The 24136-nt window shown below is 41.3% G+C and overlaps 1 protein-coding gene across 1 annotated transcript; it reads right to left on the bottom strand.

Annotated features, from left to right (window-relative positions):
* Nucleotides 1-446: 446 nt before the first annotated feature.
* NCF4 (neutrophil cytosolic factor 4) lies at nt 447-23937 on the bottom strand. Its single transcript, XM_014074594.2, has 10 exons — nt 23709-23937; nt 22388-22472; nt 18221-18374; nt 14768-14838; nt 12619-12746; nt 12434-12491; nt 10676-10774; nt 9427-9557; nt 5073-5138; nt 447-902 (listed from the first exon to the last, which is right to left on the bottom strand). The coding sequence occupies exons 1-10, from the start codon at nt 23738-23740 to the stop codon at nt 695-697; spliced, it is 1032 nt and encodes a 343-aa protein (XP_013930069.1). The 5' UTR covers nt 23741-23937; the 3' UTR covers nt 447-694.
* Nucleotides 23938-24136: the final 199 nt, after the last annotated feature.

Raw genomic sequence — 24136 nt, 5'->3', positions numbered from 1 at the left:
ATTTATGGGGTCTGAATCAGGGACGGGTTCTGGCCGGCCTTACTGCCAGTTTGCTCGTGCGCACACTATGTGCACATGCACAGTTTAATGAAAATTGTTCTGAGCATGCTCAGAACTCCAAAACAAGATGGTGGCGACGACAGTAGCAACTGGGGAACCAGTTCGGAGGCGTGTCCAACCTGGGTCGCTGCTGGTTCAGGCCAGCATACCACTACCAGCTCGGCTGAACCAGGCTGAACCGATAGGAACCCATCTGTGGTCTGAATATTAATAACAACAACAAAACCAACCTCAATTACAATGAAACATTACAAAATTATTAATAGCTTGTCAAAACAGGAGTGAAAAGCATCGGGGCTAGGAATGTCTCTTAATATTTTATTACGGTATTTCTAATAATATACGTTCTATAATAGCACAATATTAAATAAAAATAAGCATTTTTTTTCTAAATCAAGCTTTTAATATGCAAACTACTAAAACTGGTAATTTGGTACAATGAAATATAGTAATGCCTACTGTATAAATCGTAAGGACTCCTAACCATGCTTCATAATTTTAAGGGGAAAAAAGCATTGTATGAAGTAGTACAGAATATTTTTTTAATGGATCGACTCCACACTGGTCTAATCAGTTAATTATTACTGCTTTCTGTCAAAACATCAAGTTCCCTTATGAATGTTTTTTGTGGTTTTTATTTGGAAACGGCAGGTTTTGTTGAGTGGTAAATGCTGTAATCAGCTTCTCTGGTAACATGCAATTTCCATGGAAAGATATGTTTCTCATAAGGCCAACTTCTGCCCTGCATCACCATAAGCGCAACATCCTCATCAGAAAGCAGACGGATCAGATCCCCCTCAGCGTCACGGTAATTCAGAGCAATATCATTCCCAAATTCACGCCTGAGGGGGGAAAACCAAGATATTTCATTACAGGATCAGAATCACACCAAAAAGAATGCGCCAAAACACATTTCCACTTTCTGGCCTGGAAGTGTGTCCCATCCCATGCTGTCTCTCACCTGTTTTTTTGTTGTCAGTGCCAAAGATAGACTCTGTTAGTTATTAGCAACAGATAAACAATTATCAGCTTAGCCACTGCAATATCATTCAAGAAACCTGATCTTGTCTGTGGATGCTTTCTTGGTTAATGTTAAAATGCCAAGTTAGACAGGCAAGAAAATGACATTATCTGATACGCTCTTCAAACAATTAGCTGCTGAGTTGATTTGGATCTGTCACAGAACTTCACAATCTCAAAAGGCAAATCAGGGAATGACTTGCAGACAAATACACTATGAGGAAAGTGTGGATGTGTCAGTGGTGGGTTGCAGGCAGTAGGCCCCAGTACGGGCATACCGGAGCCTGCCCAGAGCACCGGATACCGTTCCAGTATGGTGCTCCGGAGGACCCACCTGCCCGCCCGAGCTCCTTACCAGTCTTTTAAGTCTTCGGGGCTGCCGCACAGGCACATGGCACATACATCAATTGTGTGATGCTCTGCTAAGCAGCTGGAGTGTTGCAGAGGCTCACGGAAGTGGTAAGATGCATGCGTGCATTGTGCGCATCCATGTGGATGACACTGGGCCCGTTCCAACGGCACCGGTTGGAACGGGATCCAGAACCCACAACTGGTGTGTGTGTGTGTGTGTGTGTGTGTGTGTGTGTGTGTGTGTGTGTAAAAAGACTATATTCAACCAAGTGGGTTTTTAGGGAAAGTTGTTAGAAGGTGGCATCCTACAGCTCCAGAAGATTCTAGAGGGAGCGGATTATCTAGACTTCTTTCAGTCAGTACTAGATTTGATCATACAGGTGGATGACCTTTGAAGGACTTGGAATAAGGTAGTGCATCCATCTTGGCCTTCCTTGGTCTCTGAGCTCCCTTCAGCACCGTTATGATATTTTTCTGGCTTAGGACATTGGAAATGGGAAACACTATTTTGCAATGATTCTTCTCCTTCCTCCATGACTAATTCCAGTCGGTGTTAGTGGGTGAAATAGTGTAGCTGGAGATCTCTACTTTGGAGGGTGTTTTAGTGTTCCACCTTGTCTTCCCTTTTTTTCAACATCTCGAAGCTATCAGGAGACATCATGTATTGTCATGGGGTGAAATATAATCACTATGCTAATGATACTCTATTGTACATCTCTGTTCCACCCATCCTGGTGAAACTATCAGGAGAGTGGAGATTGTGGAGGCCTGGGTGAGGAAGAATAATTTTTCAGGTCAGCCATACCAAGTCTGAATGTTCGACTTTTGGGGTCTCAGAATTAGTGTTTCATCCTTGATTCTTAGCAAGATAGTATTGCCCTGGTCAGCCTAAATGCACAACTTGGGAGTTCTCCTGGACTCAAAGACACTGCCTGAATAGCTTGCGGCACCTGTGTCCAGAGGGACTTTAGCCTCTGTGCCAATTGTGCTCCTTCCTAGAGCTATGCCTTACTCAGCTCCCAATTGGATTATTGCAGTGAACTCTATGTGAAGTTGCTCTTGAAAATCATCTGGAAGCTGGCAAGTAGATGGGGAAGAAGAAATGGAGGTAGTGACAGATTTTATTTTCTTGGGCTCCAAGATCACCGCAGATGAGGACTGCAGCCAAGAAATTAAATGACATTTGCTCTTGGAGAGGAAAGCTATGGCAAATCTAGACAGCATAGTAAAAAGCAGAGACATCACCCTTCCAACAAAAGTGCATATAGTCAAGGCTATGGTTTTCCCAGTTGCAATGTATGGCTGTGAAGGTTGGACCATAAAAAAGGCTGAGCGCCAAAGAGGCCTTTGAACTATGCTGGAGAAGACTCCTGTCAGTCCCTTGGACTGCAAAGCCATTAAACCAGTCAGTCCTAGAGGAGATCAACCCTGACTGTTCTTTAGAAGCCAAGTCCTGAAGATGAAACTCAAATACTTTGGCCACCTAATGAGAAGGAAGGACTCACTGGAGAAGAGCCTAATGCTGGGAAAGATTGAGATCAAAAGAAGAAGGGCACGACAGAGAATGTGATGGTTGGATGGAGTCACCAAAGCAGTAGGCGTGAGCTTAAATGGACGCTAGAGGATGATAGAGGACAGGAAGGCCTGGAGGAACATTGTCCATGGGGTTGTGATAGGTCAGACATGACTTCACAACTTACAATCAGTTTACATATTGTGGCTTTGTATCACTTTTGGTTTTGTTGACTTTTCTGGAGGCTACACAAAGTCACTTTGGTTCAGTTATGTGACCATATAAATGTTCTAAATAAAAAATAGGGGAGGGAGCCTTTTGTTTTTTTTAAAGCCAGGGCAAATATTTGTTTCATAAAGTCCTAATTCTTGAACATGTTTGTGTACAAGGGAAGAGAAGAGAATGAAAGTTGAGAGGAAAGGCAAGAAATAACTGGTCTGGTCACTTCTGTCCTTCCCCCCAATTCTTTTAGCAAGCTTTTAAAAGAGCCTGCCGAGAAATTGACTAGACAAGGGAGTTAAATCTAATCACACTCTGGAAATTGGAAACAAATCTGAGTGAAGGATGTCTCTGACTGAGATCTTACTGCAGATTCTCTTACGCCCCCTTCCTGCACACATCTGTTGTTTCACCTTCTCCAACCACCCTAAGTAGATTGAGTAAGCATAGATGGAGGCAGGAGTGGGATCATACCAGTTTAACAACCGGTTCACTGAGCGTACACTTTGTGCGTCATGCACAGTTTACAGGAAATCACCTTCTGCATTACTGCTAGGGAGGAAAACAGCTGAGGTGCGGCAATCCACACTGTCGCACCTTTCAGCTGGGCTTCAGAAAAGGGAATATAGGTGAGTATAGCGCAGGGGCGGCCAAGCGGGCCCTGCTGAAAGTCAGAGCGAACTAGTTCACTCACAGCTGATAGTCGGAGCTACTAATTCACCCGAACCTGTCCAAACTTGTAGAATCTCATCCCTGGAAGGAGGAAAAAATGTTGACTAATCCAGTTTCCCCAAATATTCTGATCCAAAACTGAGGAAAGAGGGAGAGATGTCTTCTCCAGTATGGAACAATCTAAAAAAAACTTTTAGCACTGTTTCCGTTAGTATTATTCCAAATTAGCACTATTCCAGACTAGTACCCTGTTTTCCCCAAAATAAGACCTCCCCGGATAATAAGCCCAATTGGGCTTTTGAGTGCATGTGCTAAAATAAGCCCTCCCCCAAAAATAAGCCCTCTCTGGAAATATTGCAACATAGCAGCAGCCATGAGGTGACCATGCTCGTTGCTTCCTGCACCTCAAAAATAATAAGACCTCCCTGAAAATAAGGCCAAGCACTTATTTGGGGGAGGTCAAAAGAAAATAAGACCATGCCTTATTTTCAGGGAAACACAGTATTATTTTGGAATGGTACTACTCTGGAATAATATTAAACTCATATCCAAAAGGAGCTTGACTCTCAGCTGAACACATCAACACAAACAATCTGCACAAAACCAAAGCTATGTTTGATAAAAAGCATTTATTTCCACAATTAGGAGAGCAGTTGGCAGATATTTCCCATCAGCTGATGACATTTGGTGGGAGAACAAATGAATGCTGTGTGCTTTACCAATACTTTTATTATTTGTTCAACATTAAGACTAGGAGGATTGCTATAGTTTTGAGGCAAAATAGAGATTGGCAATTGCCAATATATTTTTCTGCTTTAAGGTAGATGTGAAGAATAAGCTCAGATCCAGGAACCTGAGCTGAGAAATAAATTAGAGCTAAAAGTCTGCTGCTCAGTCAAAGAATCGGCCCAAAGAAGAAATCATTCTAGCCCTTCCTTTTGAACCAAACTAGGTGAAGACAGGCCTGCCACTTGTGCAAATAGAGTTGTGAGTCCTTGTGAGCATACCAACTACTCACACGGAACCATCCCCTCTCCTCCCCACCCCTGGGCTGCCAAGCCAAAAGGTTGAGGACCAGTGGACTATAAGGCACAGGGATGTTCATGTAAAAACCTGAGTTCTTGGCTAATTTTGGAGTTGTTTTGGATAGTGAGATGGGCAACATATAAATTTAATATATATGAATGCAAATATTTGGAGATATCCAGACTGAAAGTTGATTGGCTTATATCTTTACCTGATTAACTCCATTAGGTCCTTGAACATTGGGATGCTACTCAAGTCCTCTTCCACTGATATATCCCTAAAGGGGAAAGGGGAGGGATTTATTCATTTTTTTGCAAAAATTTCATACAGGAAATTTAGGAGTAAAAAAAAATACTACATTTAGAATATAAGTACAAAAAAGAGAAAAAAGTAAATATACACACACAGTTCTCTTGCCCACTAAGGAAAAATTATGCACATTTAAACAGCTGTATTTGGAGACAACTACTACTAAGAGAGGAGTAATCAGTCCAACAAAGCAAGGAATAAGGCAATGAGTCCACAAAGCAAAGGAACAAAGCAATGAGTTCACGAAGCAAAGGAACAAGACAAGAAGTCCAGCAAACTTCTTGTCCAGATGTTGGCAACGGCACACAAAACTTCACAAATTCAGCATTTGTTCCTGACAAAAGCCCCTCCCCAGAGTGTCTCAATCCCTAGATGTGTCTGTGAAGAGGGGAGGAGCGCTCTCCTCCCAAGTTGTATGATCAGCCTGCGCAGTTTCTGCCTCCTCTCCACTCTCCGTGCTTGGGGATCAGGAGGCGGCGGTCCTTGCTCATTGCCTGAGCACCATGGCTCCTCATCTTCACTGCCTGCCCTCCCTCGGTCTTCCTGCCCCCGTTCCTCCCTGCTGGCAAGCCATCCCAAGCCCAAGGGACCTGGGGCTGGCTTGTCTTCTCCTCCCTGCATTCCTCCAAAACCAACGAGGCTGCCCCATCGACCTCCAGCATCCTCAGTTCCAACTCGTCCTCTGAAGGAGGCATGACACTTCCCTTCCTAATTATTTTTCAGAAGTTTCTTGTTAACTGCTTTTTCAGCTATTAGAAACTTTTTGGACGAACAAGTTTTACAGCATCAGATTTGGTGTCTTCAATCCTTAGTGAAAGAAGTTTTAAATACAAGTTTAAGGACTTAAAAAGAAAGTCATGTTGGAATAAATAGCATCAGGGTGGTTAGAACTTTGATTTCGACAAGTTACAATTGGATTGCATTTGAATCAAATTCAAATACAATTGAATTTGAAATAAGATTTTGGAATTAATTATAAGAATCCTTCTTGTGGGAAAATGGTTTTGTTTTGCATTCTCTCTTTTTTTTAAAGTAATAGAATTAGACACTAAAAGTTAGACTTTTAATGGAACCAGAAGCAACTAAAGAATACAATTAAATAATTAAGAATACAACTTAAATTTGACTTACTAATATAGAATGAAACAAAATACTTTAATATCAGACATACTGTAGGATATTTTTGAACAATGGACTCAGAAATTACATTTAAGAATGTCCACCTCTACAAATACATATTTAAATACATTTTAAAGATGTATTTAAGAGCCATGGTGGCACAGTGATTAGAATGCAGTACTGCAAGTCCCAAAGATGCTTTTTCAAGAGGCAACTGAACTGTCTGGGTTTTCTTTGAAACTGTTTTGCTTCTCATCCAAGAAGCTCCTTCAGTTCTGACTGGATGGTGGGGAATGGAAGGATTTATACTCCTTGCAGACAGCTGGTCATTTGCATTCTTTTAGAGAGTCATTAAGGTCATCTGGAAGTTTATCTGTGTCATCAGGATCACCTGAGAGGTACAAATGGGTGTGGAGCCTTCTTGGAACTGTTGAAGGGACTGTGTTGTAGATTGGAGATAGATGATATCCTAGCCCTTCCCCTCTGTTAAGAGAAGGCTGTTCAATTTTGACATACTGTAGATGGCCTGTTTGACCCCTCTTTCAACCCAGTGGTCCTCTCTGTCAAAAATGTGGACTTAGTTATCTTCAAAAGAGTGACCTCTGTCTTTTTAATGCAGGTGGGCTGTTGAATCTAGTCCTGATGTATTTGCTCTCCTAAACAACTGCAGGCTAACTGCAGGTTAACTCACTGCTCACTCCAGGAGTTCGATTCTGAACGGCTCAGCCTTCCATCCTTCTGAGGTTACTAAAATGAGGACCCAGATTGTTTGGGGCAATATGCTGACTCTGTAAACCCCTTAGAGAGGGCTATAAAGCACTATTAAGTGGTATATAGGTGTAAGTATAAATTGCTATGTTATTTAAGAGGAACAAATTTTACCAGACAAGACTGAGATTGATTTGAAAGTTGATTTTAAAATGACCCTGCTATGTTGGACATAGAATTGAAAACATCTGATGTCCTAAGGCAGGGGTATCAAACTTGCGGCCTATGGGCCAGATGCATCATGCGCAGGCCATACCCACCTCAGCTCCACAAAGGGAAAAAACATTATGAAACATCATGTGACGTTGCAAATTTGACACCCATGTCATAAGGGATATACAAACAACAAATCAGAAGAATCACCTGGATAACTTTACTATATTAGACTTACAAACTGCTTTTTTAAAGCTTTGAAGAATTTTGTGAAAAGGGATAAAGAAAAAAGGAAAATAAATCAAATTCTAGGATATTATTTGAAGGAATAAAGACCAAGATTGTTAAAAGTAAAAAAGAAATAATATAAAGTTGATTTATTTGATCAAGTTTAAATAGAATATTGCTATTTCTGGTAACCCTTAATAGAGTTTAGTGATCAGCACTGAAAAGTGAGCCTTTAAGGATTTGTTTATACATAAGACCAGTGTTTTTCAACCTTTTTTGTGCAAAGGCACACTTTTTTCATGAAAAAAATCACGAGGCACACCACCATTAGAAAATGTTTAAAAAATTTAACTCTGTGCCTATATTGACTATATATAAAGTAATTCTCCCACGGCACACCTTACACTATGTCACGGCACACTAGTGGTTGAAAAACACTGCATAAGACATTGAATATAGGAAGAAATCATTTGTTTTTAAGACGAAGTGATTAGTTACTGATATTGCAGGATTCAATCTGGGCTGGTCACTGGAAACAGAGGTTTAGTTTTCCAAGCTTTCAGCCTCATGCTAGAGGCCATCCTCAGGGCTGAGGATGGGCTCCAGCACAAGTCCTGAATCTTTGGGCACATATATTTGCCTTCATTCATGAGTTACCAACATTGTTTATATTTGATGTGATGAAGTTATTCCTTTATATATTTCTTTTCTTTTTCTTTACTATATTAATTTTTTCTTTCCTTTCAATTTTAATTCTATTTTTCTACTTTTTCTACTTTTATTTATATTCTTCTACTTTTGTAGTTTACATTAGTTTTTAGCTGTTTAACTTTAATCTTTAATAAATTGGCTATAAAAAAGAAGGAGCATTAAAAACGGGGATGTGGAATCAGTAACACAGAGGCATAAGAAGGCATTGCTTCCATATTTTTCTTGACTTCAAAGAGATTTCCCACATTGGAATCTCAGATTTATTCAAATGAATGGTTAGGCTACTGGTTAAGACTATTTGGAATGCAAAAATGATAAGGTGGAAATGTGTGTGTGTTTCCCCCTCACAAAAACAATATTTCCTTTATTTTTAGGCATACCTATTAGCTTGTAACATGCAGTATGTCCTTTATCAATAGGGAGAGTTGAAATGTATCTCTGTACCAAACAGCTTCCAAGGCCTATGAAGTATAACCAATCTAACATAGATAGAGAGATTTCTGTGATAATATTAATTAACTATCATTAATAGAGCCGAGGTGGCGCAGTGGTTAAATGCAGCACTGCAGGCTACTTCAGCTGACTGCAGTTCTGCAGTTCGGCTGTTCAATCTCACCGGCTCAGGGTTGACTCAGCCTTCCATCCTTCCGAGGTGGGTAAAATGAGGACCCAGATTGTTGTTGGGGGCAATATGCTGACTCTGTAAACCGCTTAGAGAGGGCTAAAAGCCCTATGAAGCGGTATATAAGTCTAACTGCTATTAATAATTTCAAATGTTCAAATTATATCACATACATTGCTTAAGAACTATTCTACAAGACAGGGTAGTATCATCAGTCTAGATACAGCAAGGGGCAAATTTAGGAGATGACCCTAAAGAAATAACTGATTTTAGTGGAGGGAAGATTTGGATTTGGTTCATGATACAGCCACTATAAATCAGAGACCTGTCATCTTGCAGTCTGTAAGATATAATGCTGGCCCCTAGTCAGTGGTGGGATTCAGCCAGTCCGCACCACTTCGGGAGAACCGGTTGTTAACTTTCTGAGCAGTTTGGTGAACTGGTTGCTGGAAGAAATCATTAGGGCAGAGAACTGGTTGTTAAATTGTTTGAATCTGCCCCGAGTGCTACATAAATACAGTAAATGTAAAATAAAAAATATTATTCCGCAATCTCCTGCTTAGTGGGAATAGGAGAACAATTCTCGGAGTGGACTGATGTTGAACCTCAAAGCTAAGTAAAGTACAAGGCCCAGAAAGTTGCTTTGTCACACTACCTGATAGAGCTAACATTGTCATCATGGTAATAGCAGCGCAGCCAGTTGATTGGATCCTCTTCCTGAGGGAGATCTTTAATGACTGATACAAAGTCACACGGAAAAATTCCAGTAGCATCTCGAAGAGTCCCCTGGAATAAAACAGGGCAGTTTTTAAAAAAGATGATTCCCTCTTATTGACTGTATGAGACCCGAAGAGGAGAGTGTTATTGCCCATGGATATGGCCCAGGATAGTCTTCCCAATGAGTCCTTGGGAGAAGGGCGGCATATAAATCCAATAAACCTAAACCTAAACCAATTAAACTCAAAAGACATTCATGTGGATCAAGAAGCCACTAAAAGAATGAATAGCAATAGAAGAACCCAAAGTTAGCAAGTATACATGCCTTACATATATGATGTCAATTGGCAGAAGTTCTAGCTCTAAGCATGACAATGTAGCTATGTTAAGCCACCAGCCACCTCTCAGAGAGATTTGGGGAGGGAGGCTGTTCCAGTGAAGAAACGGTGTCAGGATGTGTGTTCTTAATGCTTTCATTGTCCTCCACATAAGCTTCTATACTCCTACTCCCCCAAAATGCAATCTTTGGAAGTTAATCCATGATGCCTTGTGTTCCGTTTATGATGCAATGATGAGAAGGATTAAAGCAGGGGTGTCAAACTCAATTCCATTGAGGTCCATATCAGGGTTGTGTTTAACCTTGGGTGGGTGGGTGGGGTGGCCAGGGTAGGCATGGCCAGCATGATGCCACTCGTGTCGGAAGCGACTATGGTGGCCTGAGCACTCTGCCAGTGAAAATGGGCTTCCGAGCTCCATTTTTGGCTGTGATGGCCTCCTGCAACCCTCTGCCAGCAAAAAAGGAGCTCCGGGGGAGGGACAGACACACATCCCTTGCAAGCTCTGTTTTTGGCTAGGACAGCCTCCTGCAACCCTCTGCCTGCGAAAACTGAGCATGGGAGGGCCATGTGTGGCCCTCGTGAGCTCTGTTTTTGTGGGCAGAGTCACCATGGGTTGGTTCTTCACTATTTCCAGGGCGGCTCCACAGGCTAGATCTAAGCACCCTGAGATCCAGGTCCAGCCGCGGGCCTTGAGTTTGACACTCCTGGATTAAAGAATCCCTGACTGAACCTGAGTTGTTGCAGGTTTCTATCATACTTGAATTCCACAGTGTCATACTAGGAGATACTGCAGTTCTGATCAATTCAGATCAGTACGTTATGGCCACATGAGGATCCAACAATATTTACCTCAAACCAATCTTTATTTATCCTGCTGAGTAAGTAGATCAAGTCTCCTTTCTTGAAGCTCAATTCTGGTTTATTGGAGGCAGTAAAATCAAACAGTGCCTATGGGAAAGATTCAGATTGTAGGAGATCGGATGACAAAATTATAAAAATTAGATATAATCTATATTCCCAGAAACTAAGCATTGCATCACAATAGTTTAAAGACCTTGAAGATATTTGTGCATCTTGTATTAGAAAACCTATATCTGGATTGTACCAGTTATATACCACTATGTGTAGCAACTTTGCCCTCTTACAAGTTTCTGCCAATATTTCCCTACTGCAGAATTATACCATACCATGATAACACTGATTGATAGATTTCATGGCTCTAAAAGAAAATTACAGTTTTAGCAAAAGTAATTTTAAGAACTCTAATCTTCTATGTAATACATTCCAGTTGTCATAAGAAAGGCGGAAATATGCACTCAACTGTTTCAGAAAGAAGAAATAGAGGGAGGGAGGGAGGGAGGGAGGGAGGGAGGGAGGGAGGGAGGAAGGAAGGAAGGAAGGAAGGAAGGAAGGAAGGAAGGAAGGAAGGAAGGAAGGAAGGAAGGAAGGAAAAAAGAATCTGCCTGTACTTATCTATCACTGCTCTATCCACCTATTTTTGCATAACACCAATTTGGCATTTTTCAGATATTGTGGAACTGCAACTGTTGTTTGAGGACTTTGGGAACTGAAATCCCAATGGTATTTCAAAAGAGTAAATTGGGGAATGCTCATCAGTCATTTTTATATTTTATCTTTCCTCCCTGAAATTCATGGAAGTTTCAATTTTGACATAAATTATCTTTTAAAATCCATATCTTATGATGAAATATGTTCAGTAATGTGTTTACATAACTATTTATATGTGGATTTTGTTACAAATATTTTTGGAATGTTAATCCAATGCCATTTAATACAATAATATTAAATTTCTTCCTTTCTCTCTCCCTCCTTCACCATTCTTTCTAAGTTAAGTGGAAAGGAAGGAGTGTGTGTTCTTCCTACTGCCTCTATTATTGAAAAAGGATCCTCTGGCCGGGTGAATAGTGACACATTCAGAGAAATGTCTTCATAGCTGTTAGAAATTCTGTTTATATAGCTCTACCAAAGAAACAAAGTCCATAGTCACCATGTGCTTTACTGCCTATGTGTGACAGGAAACAAGAAACTTTTATACAAATAAAATGCATAGAGTGTATTTCATTCATTTCATTTCATTTATTAATACTTATAGGCCGCCCTTTTCCCTGAGGGGACTCAGGGCGGCTTACATAAAATGAGGGGGGGGGGTATACAGACAATAGACACAAACAATACATAGAAGTAAAATAGTAAGTAACATTCATTCATCATTCGGGTGGGGACAGTTATCTTTGTCCCCAGGCCTGACGGGCTAGCCAGGTCTTAAGGGCTGTGCGGAAGGTCTGGACGGTGGTGAGGGTACGAATCTCCACGGGGAGATCGTTCCAAAGGGTCGGAGCTACTACTGAAAAGGCTCTCCTCCGCGTAGTCGCCAGTCGGCACTGACTGACAGATGGAACTCAGAGGAGGCCTAATCTATGTGATCTAATTGGTCGCAGGGAGGTAATTGGCAGGAGGCGGTCTATACCATAGATGCAAACATATAAGCACTGCCATCTACTGCTTGTCTATAGTTGTTGCACAAAATGCATAAAAACCATATATTCTCACAATAATGCTAGACAACATAGCAAATGAGGCACTCACCTCCACTCGTGGAGCTGCCAATCTGTCAAACCCTGGTTCTTGAGGACTCACACTCTTGCTATCATAAAGAAGAGAGAAAGAGTATTTCACCAGCTCCACAGAATTAGCATTTCAACCAGCTGAATATTTATTAACTAGACTAGGAAGTTAGTAAGACCTGTCTCCTATGTTTGTTGCATACTCACACACGGCGAGTGCGAGGACGTAGCCTTCTCAGTCCTTGAGGTATCTGTTCACTGTCAAACTCTGACTGACAGAAAAATAAGCGGATATCTTCATCTAGCAACACGCAGGGTGGCAAGCTAAGCAGCTTCTGTGTCAATGAATAAAAAAAAATCATATTGAGAAATGGACAGTTTCTGCCTTGGCATTTTACAAATGGAAAAAATATTTCTGGGGAAGGGGTTGAAACACTCCCCTCCTATTCCACCTACACCCTATGCAAGAGGGAAATGCCCAGTATCCCTATTCCTTAAGCCCTCACATATGCTCATCATTGATGAGGGCTCTTTATTATCAACACTGTAAGAAGCTTGGAGAATCTGCTGGAACGGATTTAAAAAAATGAAATGGCAACCATAATTGTGCAATGGAAGTTCTGTTTCTTCAAATCAAACCCCCATCCCTTTTTTAATTTTTTTTCTTTTACAAATCCCCACTTCTTTTTTTTACAACAATCCAGCAGGATTGTTGGGGGAGTTTGGAATGGTCTATAGCTATGATGGCAAAGCTATGACATGTGTGCCAGAGGTGGCACGCAGTACCCTCTCTGATGGTGCTCGAGCTGTAACCCCAGTTCAGCTCCACTGTGCATGCATGCATGCCTCCTGCCGGCCAACTGTTCTTCGGGTCTCTGCTGAACATGCGCAGGGGGTGGGGTGCGTGTGGGGAGCATGCTTGCATGTGTGGGGGTGGGGTATATGTGGGGCCTGCATTCGCATACATGGGGCACGTCCAGGGGCGGGGCATGCATGCACAGGAGGCAGGGTAAATGCAGGGGAGCTGGGCACATATGCATGCGCTTTCAGCACTTGATCCAGAAGAGGTTCGCCATCACTGGTCTATAGTATGTTGACATTGTAGGTGGGATTAACAGCTTTGGTTATAATGTCCTGTCTCAGCTCACTAGACATCGGGGGGGGGGAGACTTTGAAGTATCTCTACTCTCTTGCAATTAAATTAAATTTGCACTATGAAAGTCTGCATAGGATGCTAGAAGTGTGTAACCATTTCTGGAGAATTGTGCAATCTTGCATAATATCCCAAGCATCCAAAACTCTTCAACCACACCAATACATTTCAAAAAAAGTTTTCAAAATGGCTACTTTCAATTTGTTGGGGATGCTTGGAGTGCTAATGGATACTCTAACAGCCTCAATCTTTATGATGCCAACTCCTGCACAAATATTGGGCGACTGTTTCTGATTTAAAGTGCAGATCTGCCATTATTCTAGCTATGGTTTCTGCTCTTAGCAGTTGCAGAATTCAGTCAACTGGTTTCTAACTGGATTAGTAGCCTGCAAGAAATTGTGAAATGGCTCAGGGAAACAAACAACCACAAAGAGGAATGGAGGGCTCAAAAAATAAATGTTTCCTATATGTTTTTCTCTTCTCCTGCCATGCTGTAGGTTGCAAGTAGACTAAAGTCATCAAGATAACCCAGCAGAAATGATTTAATGTTATATACAAGAGAAAATAATGCAAAAATCCATGAAGACTGAAATGTTTTTGAGTTTAGTGGAATGATGCAAATGAAAGAAGGAAATATAAAACTGAGTCTATTAATTTGGAAAGTTTCCCAATTTCTATAGAACAGGTGACAGTATCTCACGTGCTATCCTAAAGCTTCTAATCCAAAAGCTAGTCTTGTGTATTAGTGTTTCTGCTGAACATGGCTAATTAATACTGCAACAAAAGTTAATCACACAACCAGCTCCACTACCCTGGTTTACAAGCTCAATAATAACATATACAATTGTGTAAAAGAAGGCAGTAATCTCTGACCCAATGTTTAAGGATTCATGCCAAATGAAGCCCACAGATCTCTGAAGGCAACGTAACAATTAAAAGCTAATATAAAACAGAAACTGTTCAGTAATTTAGATATACTTTTGAGTTGACATGAATAAGAAAATGAATGGAAAATCAAATCTTACTACCCAGATACACATTTCACATTCATAATCCAGACAAATATAAGCACAAATGAGTTTGAATTGCATGCCTGAATAACGTAGCTCACCATGGTGCAACAATTGTTCTTCCTATAATAATATTTTACACTAAGTAACTCCATGATCAAAGCAGCAAGTCTTTCTTAAAATCAATACTTACATTCATATATATGTTGAGTATTGGGATTCGGCTGTCTGCAATCTCCTTCTTTGCACGAACATAAACTTTTCCTGAAAAGCATTGATGTAAATAAAGAAAAAGAAAAATCTCATAAAAGGGATGTGTAGAGAAAAAAAAAACATTAGAAAGTTTGATTGCACAGGTAGTCCTTACAACAGTCCATTTAGTTAGCCGAGGTGGAGCAGTGGTTAAATGCAGCACTGCAGGCTACTTCAGCTGACTGCAGTTCTGCAGTTCGGCTGTTCAAATCTCACCGGCTCAAGGTTGACTCAGCCTTCCATCCTTCCGAGGTGGGTAAAATGAGGACCCAGATTGTTGCTGGGGGCAATATGCTGACTCTGTAAACCGCTTAGAGAGGGCTGAAAGCCCTATGAAGTGGTATATAAGTCTAACTGCTATTGCTATTGCTATTGCTATTCAAAGTTAAAATGGGCAGTTTGTGGTCCCAGCACCATAGAAATCATTCGTTCCTTTCACAGAATCATTGACTGCAGGATTCTCAGAAGGAAGAGATTTTGCATTCTCAGTGAACTGCAGGTTGCATGAGACAGAGCATAAGTCGTAAGTCGAGGACTATCTGTAAACATTTCCTGAAAAGCATTGATGTAAATAAAGAGAATGAAAGATGAATGGGATGTTTAGAGGAAAAAAAACATTAGAAAGTTTGATTGTACAGGTAGTCCTTACAACAGTTCATTTAGTGGCCTGTTGTGGCCCAGCAGGAGCCGTTGGAGCTGCCGACGGACTCCGATAGTGAGGGACCCTATGAGTCTGCTATGGAAGATGTGGAGGACCCTCGGCAGGGTTCAGAGCAGGGACAAGAGAGGCTGGTTGGCCACCAGGAGGTGCCTAAGGCATGGAGCAGTGGGGAAAATCAAAGGGAGTTTGTCCCTGACACCAGGCAACGTAGGGCGGAGAAACAGAGGCAGCAGTTACAGAGACAGACTCATAAGAGATAATCAAGCCCAGATGGTTGTGGCTTGGCCCCTCCCAAGAGAATATATAAGAAGAGACTTGGGGAGGAGTCCTTTTGCAGGACACAACCATTTCTACCAATCTGGAGAAGCTCTTATCTGCATTGTCTGTTGGAGTCTGGGTTGCTGCCAACTTCTTGCCTGTGAGTTGTGTTTGGGCTTTCAGCCAACAGGATTGTAATTGCTGTAAATAAAGAGTGGCAAACTACTAAGCCTGTGTCGGTGTTAATCACCGGATGGAGGGGGGTCAGAACAGTGACCATTCAAAGTTACAACCATTGCAGCATCAGCATGGTCATGTGATCAAAATTCAAATGAATGGCAACTGCTTCATATTTATGAGGGTTGCCATGTCCCGGGGTCATGGGCTCCCCTCTTGCAACCTTCTGACAAGCAAAGTCAATGGGTCAGCCAGACTCACTTAACAACTGCATTACTAAATTAACAACTGCAAGGATTAATTTAACAAAGGTGGTAAGAAAGATTGTAAAATGCGGCAAAACTCACTTAACAAATGTCTCACTTAGCAACATCAATTTTGGGCTTAATTGTAGCCATAAGTCGAGGACTATCTGTATATGGTTCCCCCCCCTTTGGGAGGTGTTTGCCAGTTGTAAATCCCATTATAAACTCTAATTGTTTCTGTACTAATGCAACACTTATGCTCTGTCTCATGCAACCTGCAGTCCAGTGAGAACGCAAAATCTCTTCCTTCTGAGAATCCTGCAGTCAATGATTCTGTGAAAGGAACTAATGATTTTGACGGTACTGGGATCACAAACTGCCCATTTTAAATTCACAGTATTGACAACGGTTTTAATAGGATGACAAAGACCAGCATATTTTCAAATAGAACACATGGTGAAGGAAAACCAATTCTCTATAAACAAAAGAAGCTAAGGTCGAAGAGCAGAAAAGGAGCTTTACCTTTGACAGCGATAACTGAAATAATTGGGGACTTTATTTGGCATAAGAATGCCTTCTTTGTACGTGTGTTATAAAACAAGGGAGGGACTGTTTTAAAGAACAGGAACTGATGATGTGAAATACAGTACAGGCTCTGTCATGCAGCAGAAAGATTTTTTCTTAGTAACAGGAGAGAAAAAGGCAGAAGTTGAAGAATAAATGATGCAAAGAGATATTTTAAACTATGGGGTATATAGGAAAGGTGAAGAATTAGATTCTTCCTTGAGTTTTTTAGCTAACATAATATTCATATCTTGGAGAGATAGGCAGGCAGGCAGGCAAACAGAGTTGTTAAACCCACCCAACTCCAGGACAGTGTACACTACAGAGATGATATTCAGCAGGTTCTGACCACTTCTGGAGAACCGGCAGTAGAAATTTTGAGTAGTTCAGAGAACCAGTAAATATCACCTCTGACTGGCCCCACCCCCATCTATTCTCTGCCTCCCGAATCCCAGATGATCAAGAGGGAATGGGGATTTTGCAGTATCCATCCCCTGCCACGCCCACCAAGCCATGCCCACAGAACCAGTAGTTCTGTAGTTCAATATTCTGAATCCCACCACTGGTACACTAGGATCAATACGTAGAATAAAAGCATATTAAAAGCTACCTGAACACACTCCCTAACATGCAAAATCCCAACAGGCCCTTCATTTTTAGGAGAGGGGGATGCTTTTCCAGAAGGCAAGGGCTGCAACCCAAGGAGGCTTGCTTCCTTAATCCCATAAAATTACAATATTTAGTTGATGGGTCCTGGAGTGCTCCCATATGCAAAAACGACTTAACAGGCTAAGACAGCTTGGAAACTATGTTTCTAAAAACATATGAAGTTTACATACTTCAGACTGGGATAATTTGGGGCTAGTATGTGGGGGCTGGAGATGTGCTACTTAGAGGAGGACCTCCTGTGGAAATGTAGAAATTGGGCTGCTGCTAAAAGTGTAGATTGAGTCTGGTTTTTTTAACATGGCTTTTCATTTAGCATTGAAGGGAGGGGGCAATGGCCACCAAAAATAATAAGACACATCTGTTGGAAAAGCCACTTAATAACATATAACAAACCTAAGCATTCCCAGATTAGCCTAAATTTTATATATTTATTCATTCATTTATTCATTTATTTATTTTATTCCAGACTCCAACTGACTGTAGGCAGCTCACCAAGTATAAAAGAACATAAACACAATGAATAAAAATACAATAAATATTACTCCCAAAAGAATTACAAAATACAGTAATTACGCCATCATGATGATTTCAAAAGTGATATTCAAATTAGGGGAGCATTTCAGATGGCAAGGGGTATTTGGGAGTTCAGAAGAAACTGCAAAAGCAAAGGAATCCATCATTTGAATCACTGTATTATCATAATCTTAAAATCTTCTGCATTGATAAATCTTTTACTATAGGACCATCAAGTGAACGATCCATTACCAGATAATCAAGGAAGAAAATCTAGCGGCAGGACTGGAAAGGTTTTGCGGTTTACCTGGAAGGGTAGGAAGCATGCAGGTGAAGCTGCTGTTTTTACTTTCTGCACCATATCTTTCTTCCAGTTTGGCATGCAAGCTATAGAACTGGCGGTAACGCCGAAATATCATGTATCTGTTCTTGCCTTTTGTTTTCACCTCAATCACAAATACCTAGAAAAGAAGAGTTGAAAATTCCTGACATCTCCAGTTAAAAGGAATTTTAGACAACACAAATAAATTTCTACCTAAACTGCTGAAGAATTGGTCGAGCCTTTATATAAACCTCGTAACTCCTTAATAGAAGCAAAGGGATTCAGGAAAATAGAAATATGTAAATATCTTTTCTATATGTGTCTTCCATCGTGCAAGATGGTTTTCATTCAATACTAATTATATACTTTGACCATTAATGCTTGGTTTAGTTTAGAATAATGTTCAATTGAATGAATAAACGTTAGATGCCCATACATCTTCTCTTCTATCTTTTCTTGATAGAATAAAAACAAGCATGATTGTAACTGGAATCACATATCATACTAAGGTTATTTGTTTTAACCATAATGGGCCTTAATGGGATTTCTAGCCTTCCAGATATTTTGGGCTAGAAATTATCATTGCATTCCAACTCTCAAATACCAAGCCCTGACTAGAAGTCTGGGTCTTGTATACCTAACATATCTGCTGGATGTCAAGACTGGAATTGACTATTCTAAGCCATAGACTGGTTTACAAATCATAATAGTTGAGTTCCTTATGCTATCTCACAAAAAAGCAAATGTTATGTAGTGAATATCTATGTCTAGGAGTGTCTGCTCCTAAAGACACTCATGTCATCTTAACATAATTGCTTGGAATTTGCTTGGAACCTTGTTACAAGCAGACAAATATTCCAGAAATTTAATTTTCTATTAATTTCTTCCTTAGATTTATATTCCATCTGCCATTCAAAGTGTCAGCTTTCATGAGGATTTCCCTTTATTTTTTTTTATCCCCACAGCAACGATCTTAGATGTTTATGCTGAGCTGAGACTTCTCCAAAGATATCAGTGAGTTTTCAAACTGAGGATGGACCCAGATGTAGCCCAAAACATTATATTGCATGTTGGCTTGCATGCTTGTTTATTAAGATCGTATGCCACCCATCTCACTGTCAAGCAAATCTGGGCAGCTTATAAACATCATTAAAAACAAATGTACAAAACATTAAAACATTAAATACAAAGCAAAGAAAGATTAAATAAATTAAAATATGAGAATACTGAGGAATGGAGGTGAGATATTCTTCCTAGTCCACTTGTTGTTGTTGTTAGTTGTGAAGTCGTGTCCAACACATTGTGACCCCATGGACAATGTTCCTCCAGGCCTTCCTGTCCTCTGGAGTCTACGGCTTCAGTGATTCCCTTCAGCCACCTCATTCTCTGTCGTCCCCTTCTTCTTTTGCCCTCAATCTTTCCCAGCATTAGGCTCTTCTACAGTGAGTCCTTCCTTCTCATTAGGTGGCCAAAGTAATTGACTTTCATCTTTAGGATCTGGCCTTCTAAAGAGCAGTCAGGGTTGATCTCCTCTAGGACTGACTGGTTTGATCGCCTTGCTATCCAAGGGATTCGCAGGAGTCTTCTCCAGGACCATAGTTCAAAGGCCTCAATTCTTTGGTGCTCAGCCTTTCTTATTTTTATTCATAGCCATACATTGCAACTGATCTACTAGCCACCTCCAATATGGAACATCCTCATTGGGGGCTAGGCCAATCAACCAAGTCAGGTGTTGTAGGCTCTTACATAAAGCTAAGAGGATGGAAGCGGATCTCACCTCAAAGGAGCATGATATTCCAGAGGGCAAGGGCCAGGGCAGAAAAAGTTCTTCTCTTAGAGGGTGCCTTTCCCCCGCCTGATTGGAAATTCCTGACTAATGCAGCCTGCAGCATGCCCCTTCCAACACAATGCGTGGAGTGGGTCAATTCCATTGGGGTGAGATGGTTCCTCAAGTAGCCTAGACCCATACCATAAAAGACTTTAAAACAGTGGTGAAATTCATTTTTTTTTACTACCGGTTCTGGGCGTGGCTTGGTGGCCGTGGCAGGGTAAGGATACTGCAAAATCCTCATTCCCTCCCCAATCTGGGGCCAGCCAGAGGTAGTATTTGCTGGTTCTCCGAACTACTCAAAATTTCTGCTATTGGTTCCCCGGAACTGATCAGAACCTGCTGAATTTCACCCCTGCTTTAAAGGTCAAACAAACACCTTGAACTGAACCTGGAAGTAACTAGCAAAACAGTAAAGCTCACACATTAGCGGTGTTTCAGGGACACCCTAAGGAATGTCCATGCAGCTGCATTTTGAAGCAGCTATAGCTTATGAATATTCTTCAAGGGTAGCCCCATGTAAAGCTCATTGCAATAGTCCAAACATGAGATGACCAAGGCATGAATGACTGAACACAGGGGCTCACAGTCCAGGAAAGGGCACAACCAGTGCACAAGGTGAAGGCTCTCCTAGCAACAACTGGCACCTGTTCCTTGAACAGGAGTCATAAGTCTCAGAAAAATTGTGCACAGGATCTGTCTGGGGCAGTGCAACCCCAGACAGAACTAAAGGCATTAAAGTCCTGAGTCCCAAATCCCATACATCCATAACCATAATCAGTCTTACCAGTGTTCAGTCAAAACTATATGCCTTCACTTTATATATTTTTAAAGGTATTTATCTGCATATGTCATCAGTCATTTGACCTATGGCTGGATAATCTGGACCTTCACCATGTCTCCTGCTTCCCAGTAAATAATTTGAAGACCAGGGTAGAGGAAGCAAAACAAGATTGTCAGGGGATGTTTTTCCTTTTATTCCCAAAGGGTTGTCTTGCTAGTAAGGGTCAACTTTATTGAGTGTGATGTATGGATCCACCTAGTGCTTTTGCTTCCATTTTTAATAAACTATTATTAATGTTAACTCTGACTAAGGAAAATCTTCCCCAACTTAGCACCCTTCAGTTGTGTTCTCTGGACATGTTGACTGAAAGTTAATGAAGTGAAATCCAACATATCTGGAACATAGCTGTTCTGACCCCGAGCTCGGACCTGCAAATCACCCAGGCACAGGCTTGGCTGTTTGCCACTCTTTAATCACGGCTTTATCAACTCCTTTGGCTGAAGGCCCAGACATGACTCATATGTAAGACTAGTTGAAAATCCAACAGGCACAGATACATGACAGACCGAGTATTCCCATACACTTTCAAATGGTTATGTCTTGCAAATGACTCCTCACCACTTCTTTACTTATATACTCTCTTGGGAGGGGCCAAGCCACAACCACCTGGGCTTAATTATCATCTCTGAGTCTGCCTCCGCAGCTGCTGCTTCTGTTTCTCTGCCCTTCTTTGCCTGGCATCAGGAACAAACTGCCTTGAGTCCTCCCCACTGCTCCATGCCTCAGGCACTTCCTGGTGGCCAACCAGCCTCTCTGGTCCCTGCTCTGAGTTTGAACCCTGCCCAGGGTCCTCCACATCTTCACTGGCAGACTCATATGGTTCCTTGCTATCCGAGTCTATCAGCAGCTCAACCGGATCCTGCTGGGCCACAACAATAGCACTGAAGAAGGCTGATTTAAGTGAACAATTTTAACCATAGTTTAAATGGGCCCTTTTTTCTGTATCATTTTTAACAAACATTGATCACAGAATGTTCAGGTTAAAATGCTGATAATGAAGGAAAACGTTTCTAAACTTTCCCATCTCAATGGGGAGGAAGAGACCTATGAGCTTGCTTAAGCAATACTGAATCTTGGTTTGATATTACTTGCAATTGCAGATTTAAGAGAGTTTTCTACATCTCGGAAGTTTCTATGGAAATTCTCAGTCATCCAAGCCATGGTAAACCCAAAGGTGCTTTTTCAAAACTTTTGAAGAAGTTCTGAAAACGCCTCTTGAATGAGAAGCGAAACAACTTCAAGCAAAAACATAGAAAGTCCAGCTGGCTTTTGAAAAAGTACCTTTGGGATCTCCAAAGTTTCTAATATTTATGGTGTGATAAATATCAGTAATTGATGTTGAAACCAGTGAAACAAATCCAATGAAATTAGTCATTTCACCTTAAGAGCCCTTTTAAGAAATAGTGGGCTTTCTCTACTTTCACTCACCCCGTGGCTGGTGTAGCATAGATCAACATACACAAGAAAAAAAAATTCTTACATAATAACTGGAGAAACCTCTCTTCTCTTCAATATCTGCAATATTTGCAGAAACAGGTACATCATCTGGAAGCTGGTCAAAGTCACTAAAATATACATGAAAACGATTATTGCAGCAGGTGAGAATCTATGTTGATGATCATACATTTCTAAATGCATATTTTTCAATAAAACCTAGGTAATTCACCACTCTTGAAATATACGGGCCCTTCAGTTATATTGCCCTTCCAGCCACTCGGGTTGGGAATTATGGGAAAAGGAGCCTAGCACATCAGGGAGACACTAGGTCGGAATGATTGCTTACAAAGTCCTGCAAATATTTTTCTTGGGTGGGATGTGTGTGTGTGTGTGTGTGTGTGTGTGTGTGTGTGTGTGTGTGTATTTCTGCATGATAGAGGGTATCATTTAAGGACGTCTGAAAGCAGCCAAAAGTAGCAATGATGAGTTATTAATGTATTATTTTCATCCTTTTAATAGCAAGGAGACAGGGCTGTAGGGATTTCCTATTACAGGTGCCAAAGCACAGGTGGGTCACTCCTGGTTTAGCCCAGTTCAGCCAAACCAGTAGTGGAATTCAAGCCTGGATTGCAGAACCGACAGCAACCCAGGCCTGCTATGTCCCTGAACTGGTTCCCTTGCTGACACTGGGTTGAAGCCATTTTGGATTTTAGTGACTGCATGTGCACAGTTCACTGTAAATTGTTCTGCGCATGCGCAAAGAATAATTTACATTGAACAGCATGTGCATGCACAGTCTAGCGTGCATTGCAAAACGGTAGTGAAACCAGCAGCAACCAACTCCTGTGCCAAAGGTACATTACAGGAGATTTTCTATTTGCAACTCTACTTCAGACAGGAAAATATCTTGGGCTTGGCATATGTGCATTTGAAAAAGAAGAAGGAGAAGGAGAAGAAGAGGAGGAGGAGGAGGAAGAGGAGGAAGAAGAAGAAGAGGAGGAGGAGGAGGAAGAAGAAGAAGAATAGGAGGAGGAGGAGGAGGAAGAAGAAGAAGAGGAGGAGGCGGAGAAGGAGGAGGAGGAGGAGGAGGAGAGAGAAGAAGAAGAAGAAGAAGAAGAAGAAGAAGAAGAAGAAGAAGAAGAAGAAGAAGAAGAAGAAGAAGAAGAAAAGCAGCAGCAGCAGCATAGGATACAATCAGAACAAAGAGAACACCAATACACAGACGTTCTTCTCTTATCGCAACTGAAGCTCCATCACATATTTTTAAAAAGATCTGAACAGTTTATGCCAACTTTGAAAAGGTATTGAGCCTGAGGCAAAGGCACATTAAGAAGCCCTTTGGAGAAAGAATGAAAACAACTCACCTTTCATCTCGTAGCTGCTTTGGATGAGACATTCCTCCAGGCCTTTGCCTTGCAAGACCCCAAAAGATCCAATAAATTAAAGCTATTTCCTCTGTACTTCAAGCAGCTCAGCAGCAACCAGTGGGGTGGAAGTGGGCAAGAGAAGGGTGTGTGTTCCATCCAAGCTCTCTTCCTTGATTAAGGCACTGTAACTACACTGCAAGGCTTCAGCAATCTCTGCCTAGTAGCTTATTTCTAACTTTCCGGAAATATGCTTTTTCTTCGTTCTCTCCCCACCCTTGGCCATTTGAGGAAGTGCAACTGAAAGCAACCTTTTGAAACAGAATATAAGGCATGACAAACGTGCCTGTGTCAAAAATACCTTTCCCTTAAGAGAAACCCCATGAGGACAAATTACAGCTGAAATGAGTTTTCCACCAAGTCTCAGT

This window comes from Thamnophis sirtalis, unplaced genomic scaffold (assembly GCF_051295495.1).
Source record: "Thamnophis sirtalis isolate CommonGarterSnake01/CBP01778 unplaced genomic scaffold, rThaSir2_p1.2 scaffold_9, whole genome shotgun sequence".
Classification (NCBI taxonomy): Eukaryota; Metazoa; Chordata; class Lepidosauria; order Squamata; family Natricidae; genus Thamnophis; species Thamnophis sirtalis.
The sequence above is the reverse complement of the archived record's forward strand: the minus strand, read 5'-3'. Positions and strand labels throughout refer to the sequence as shown.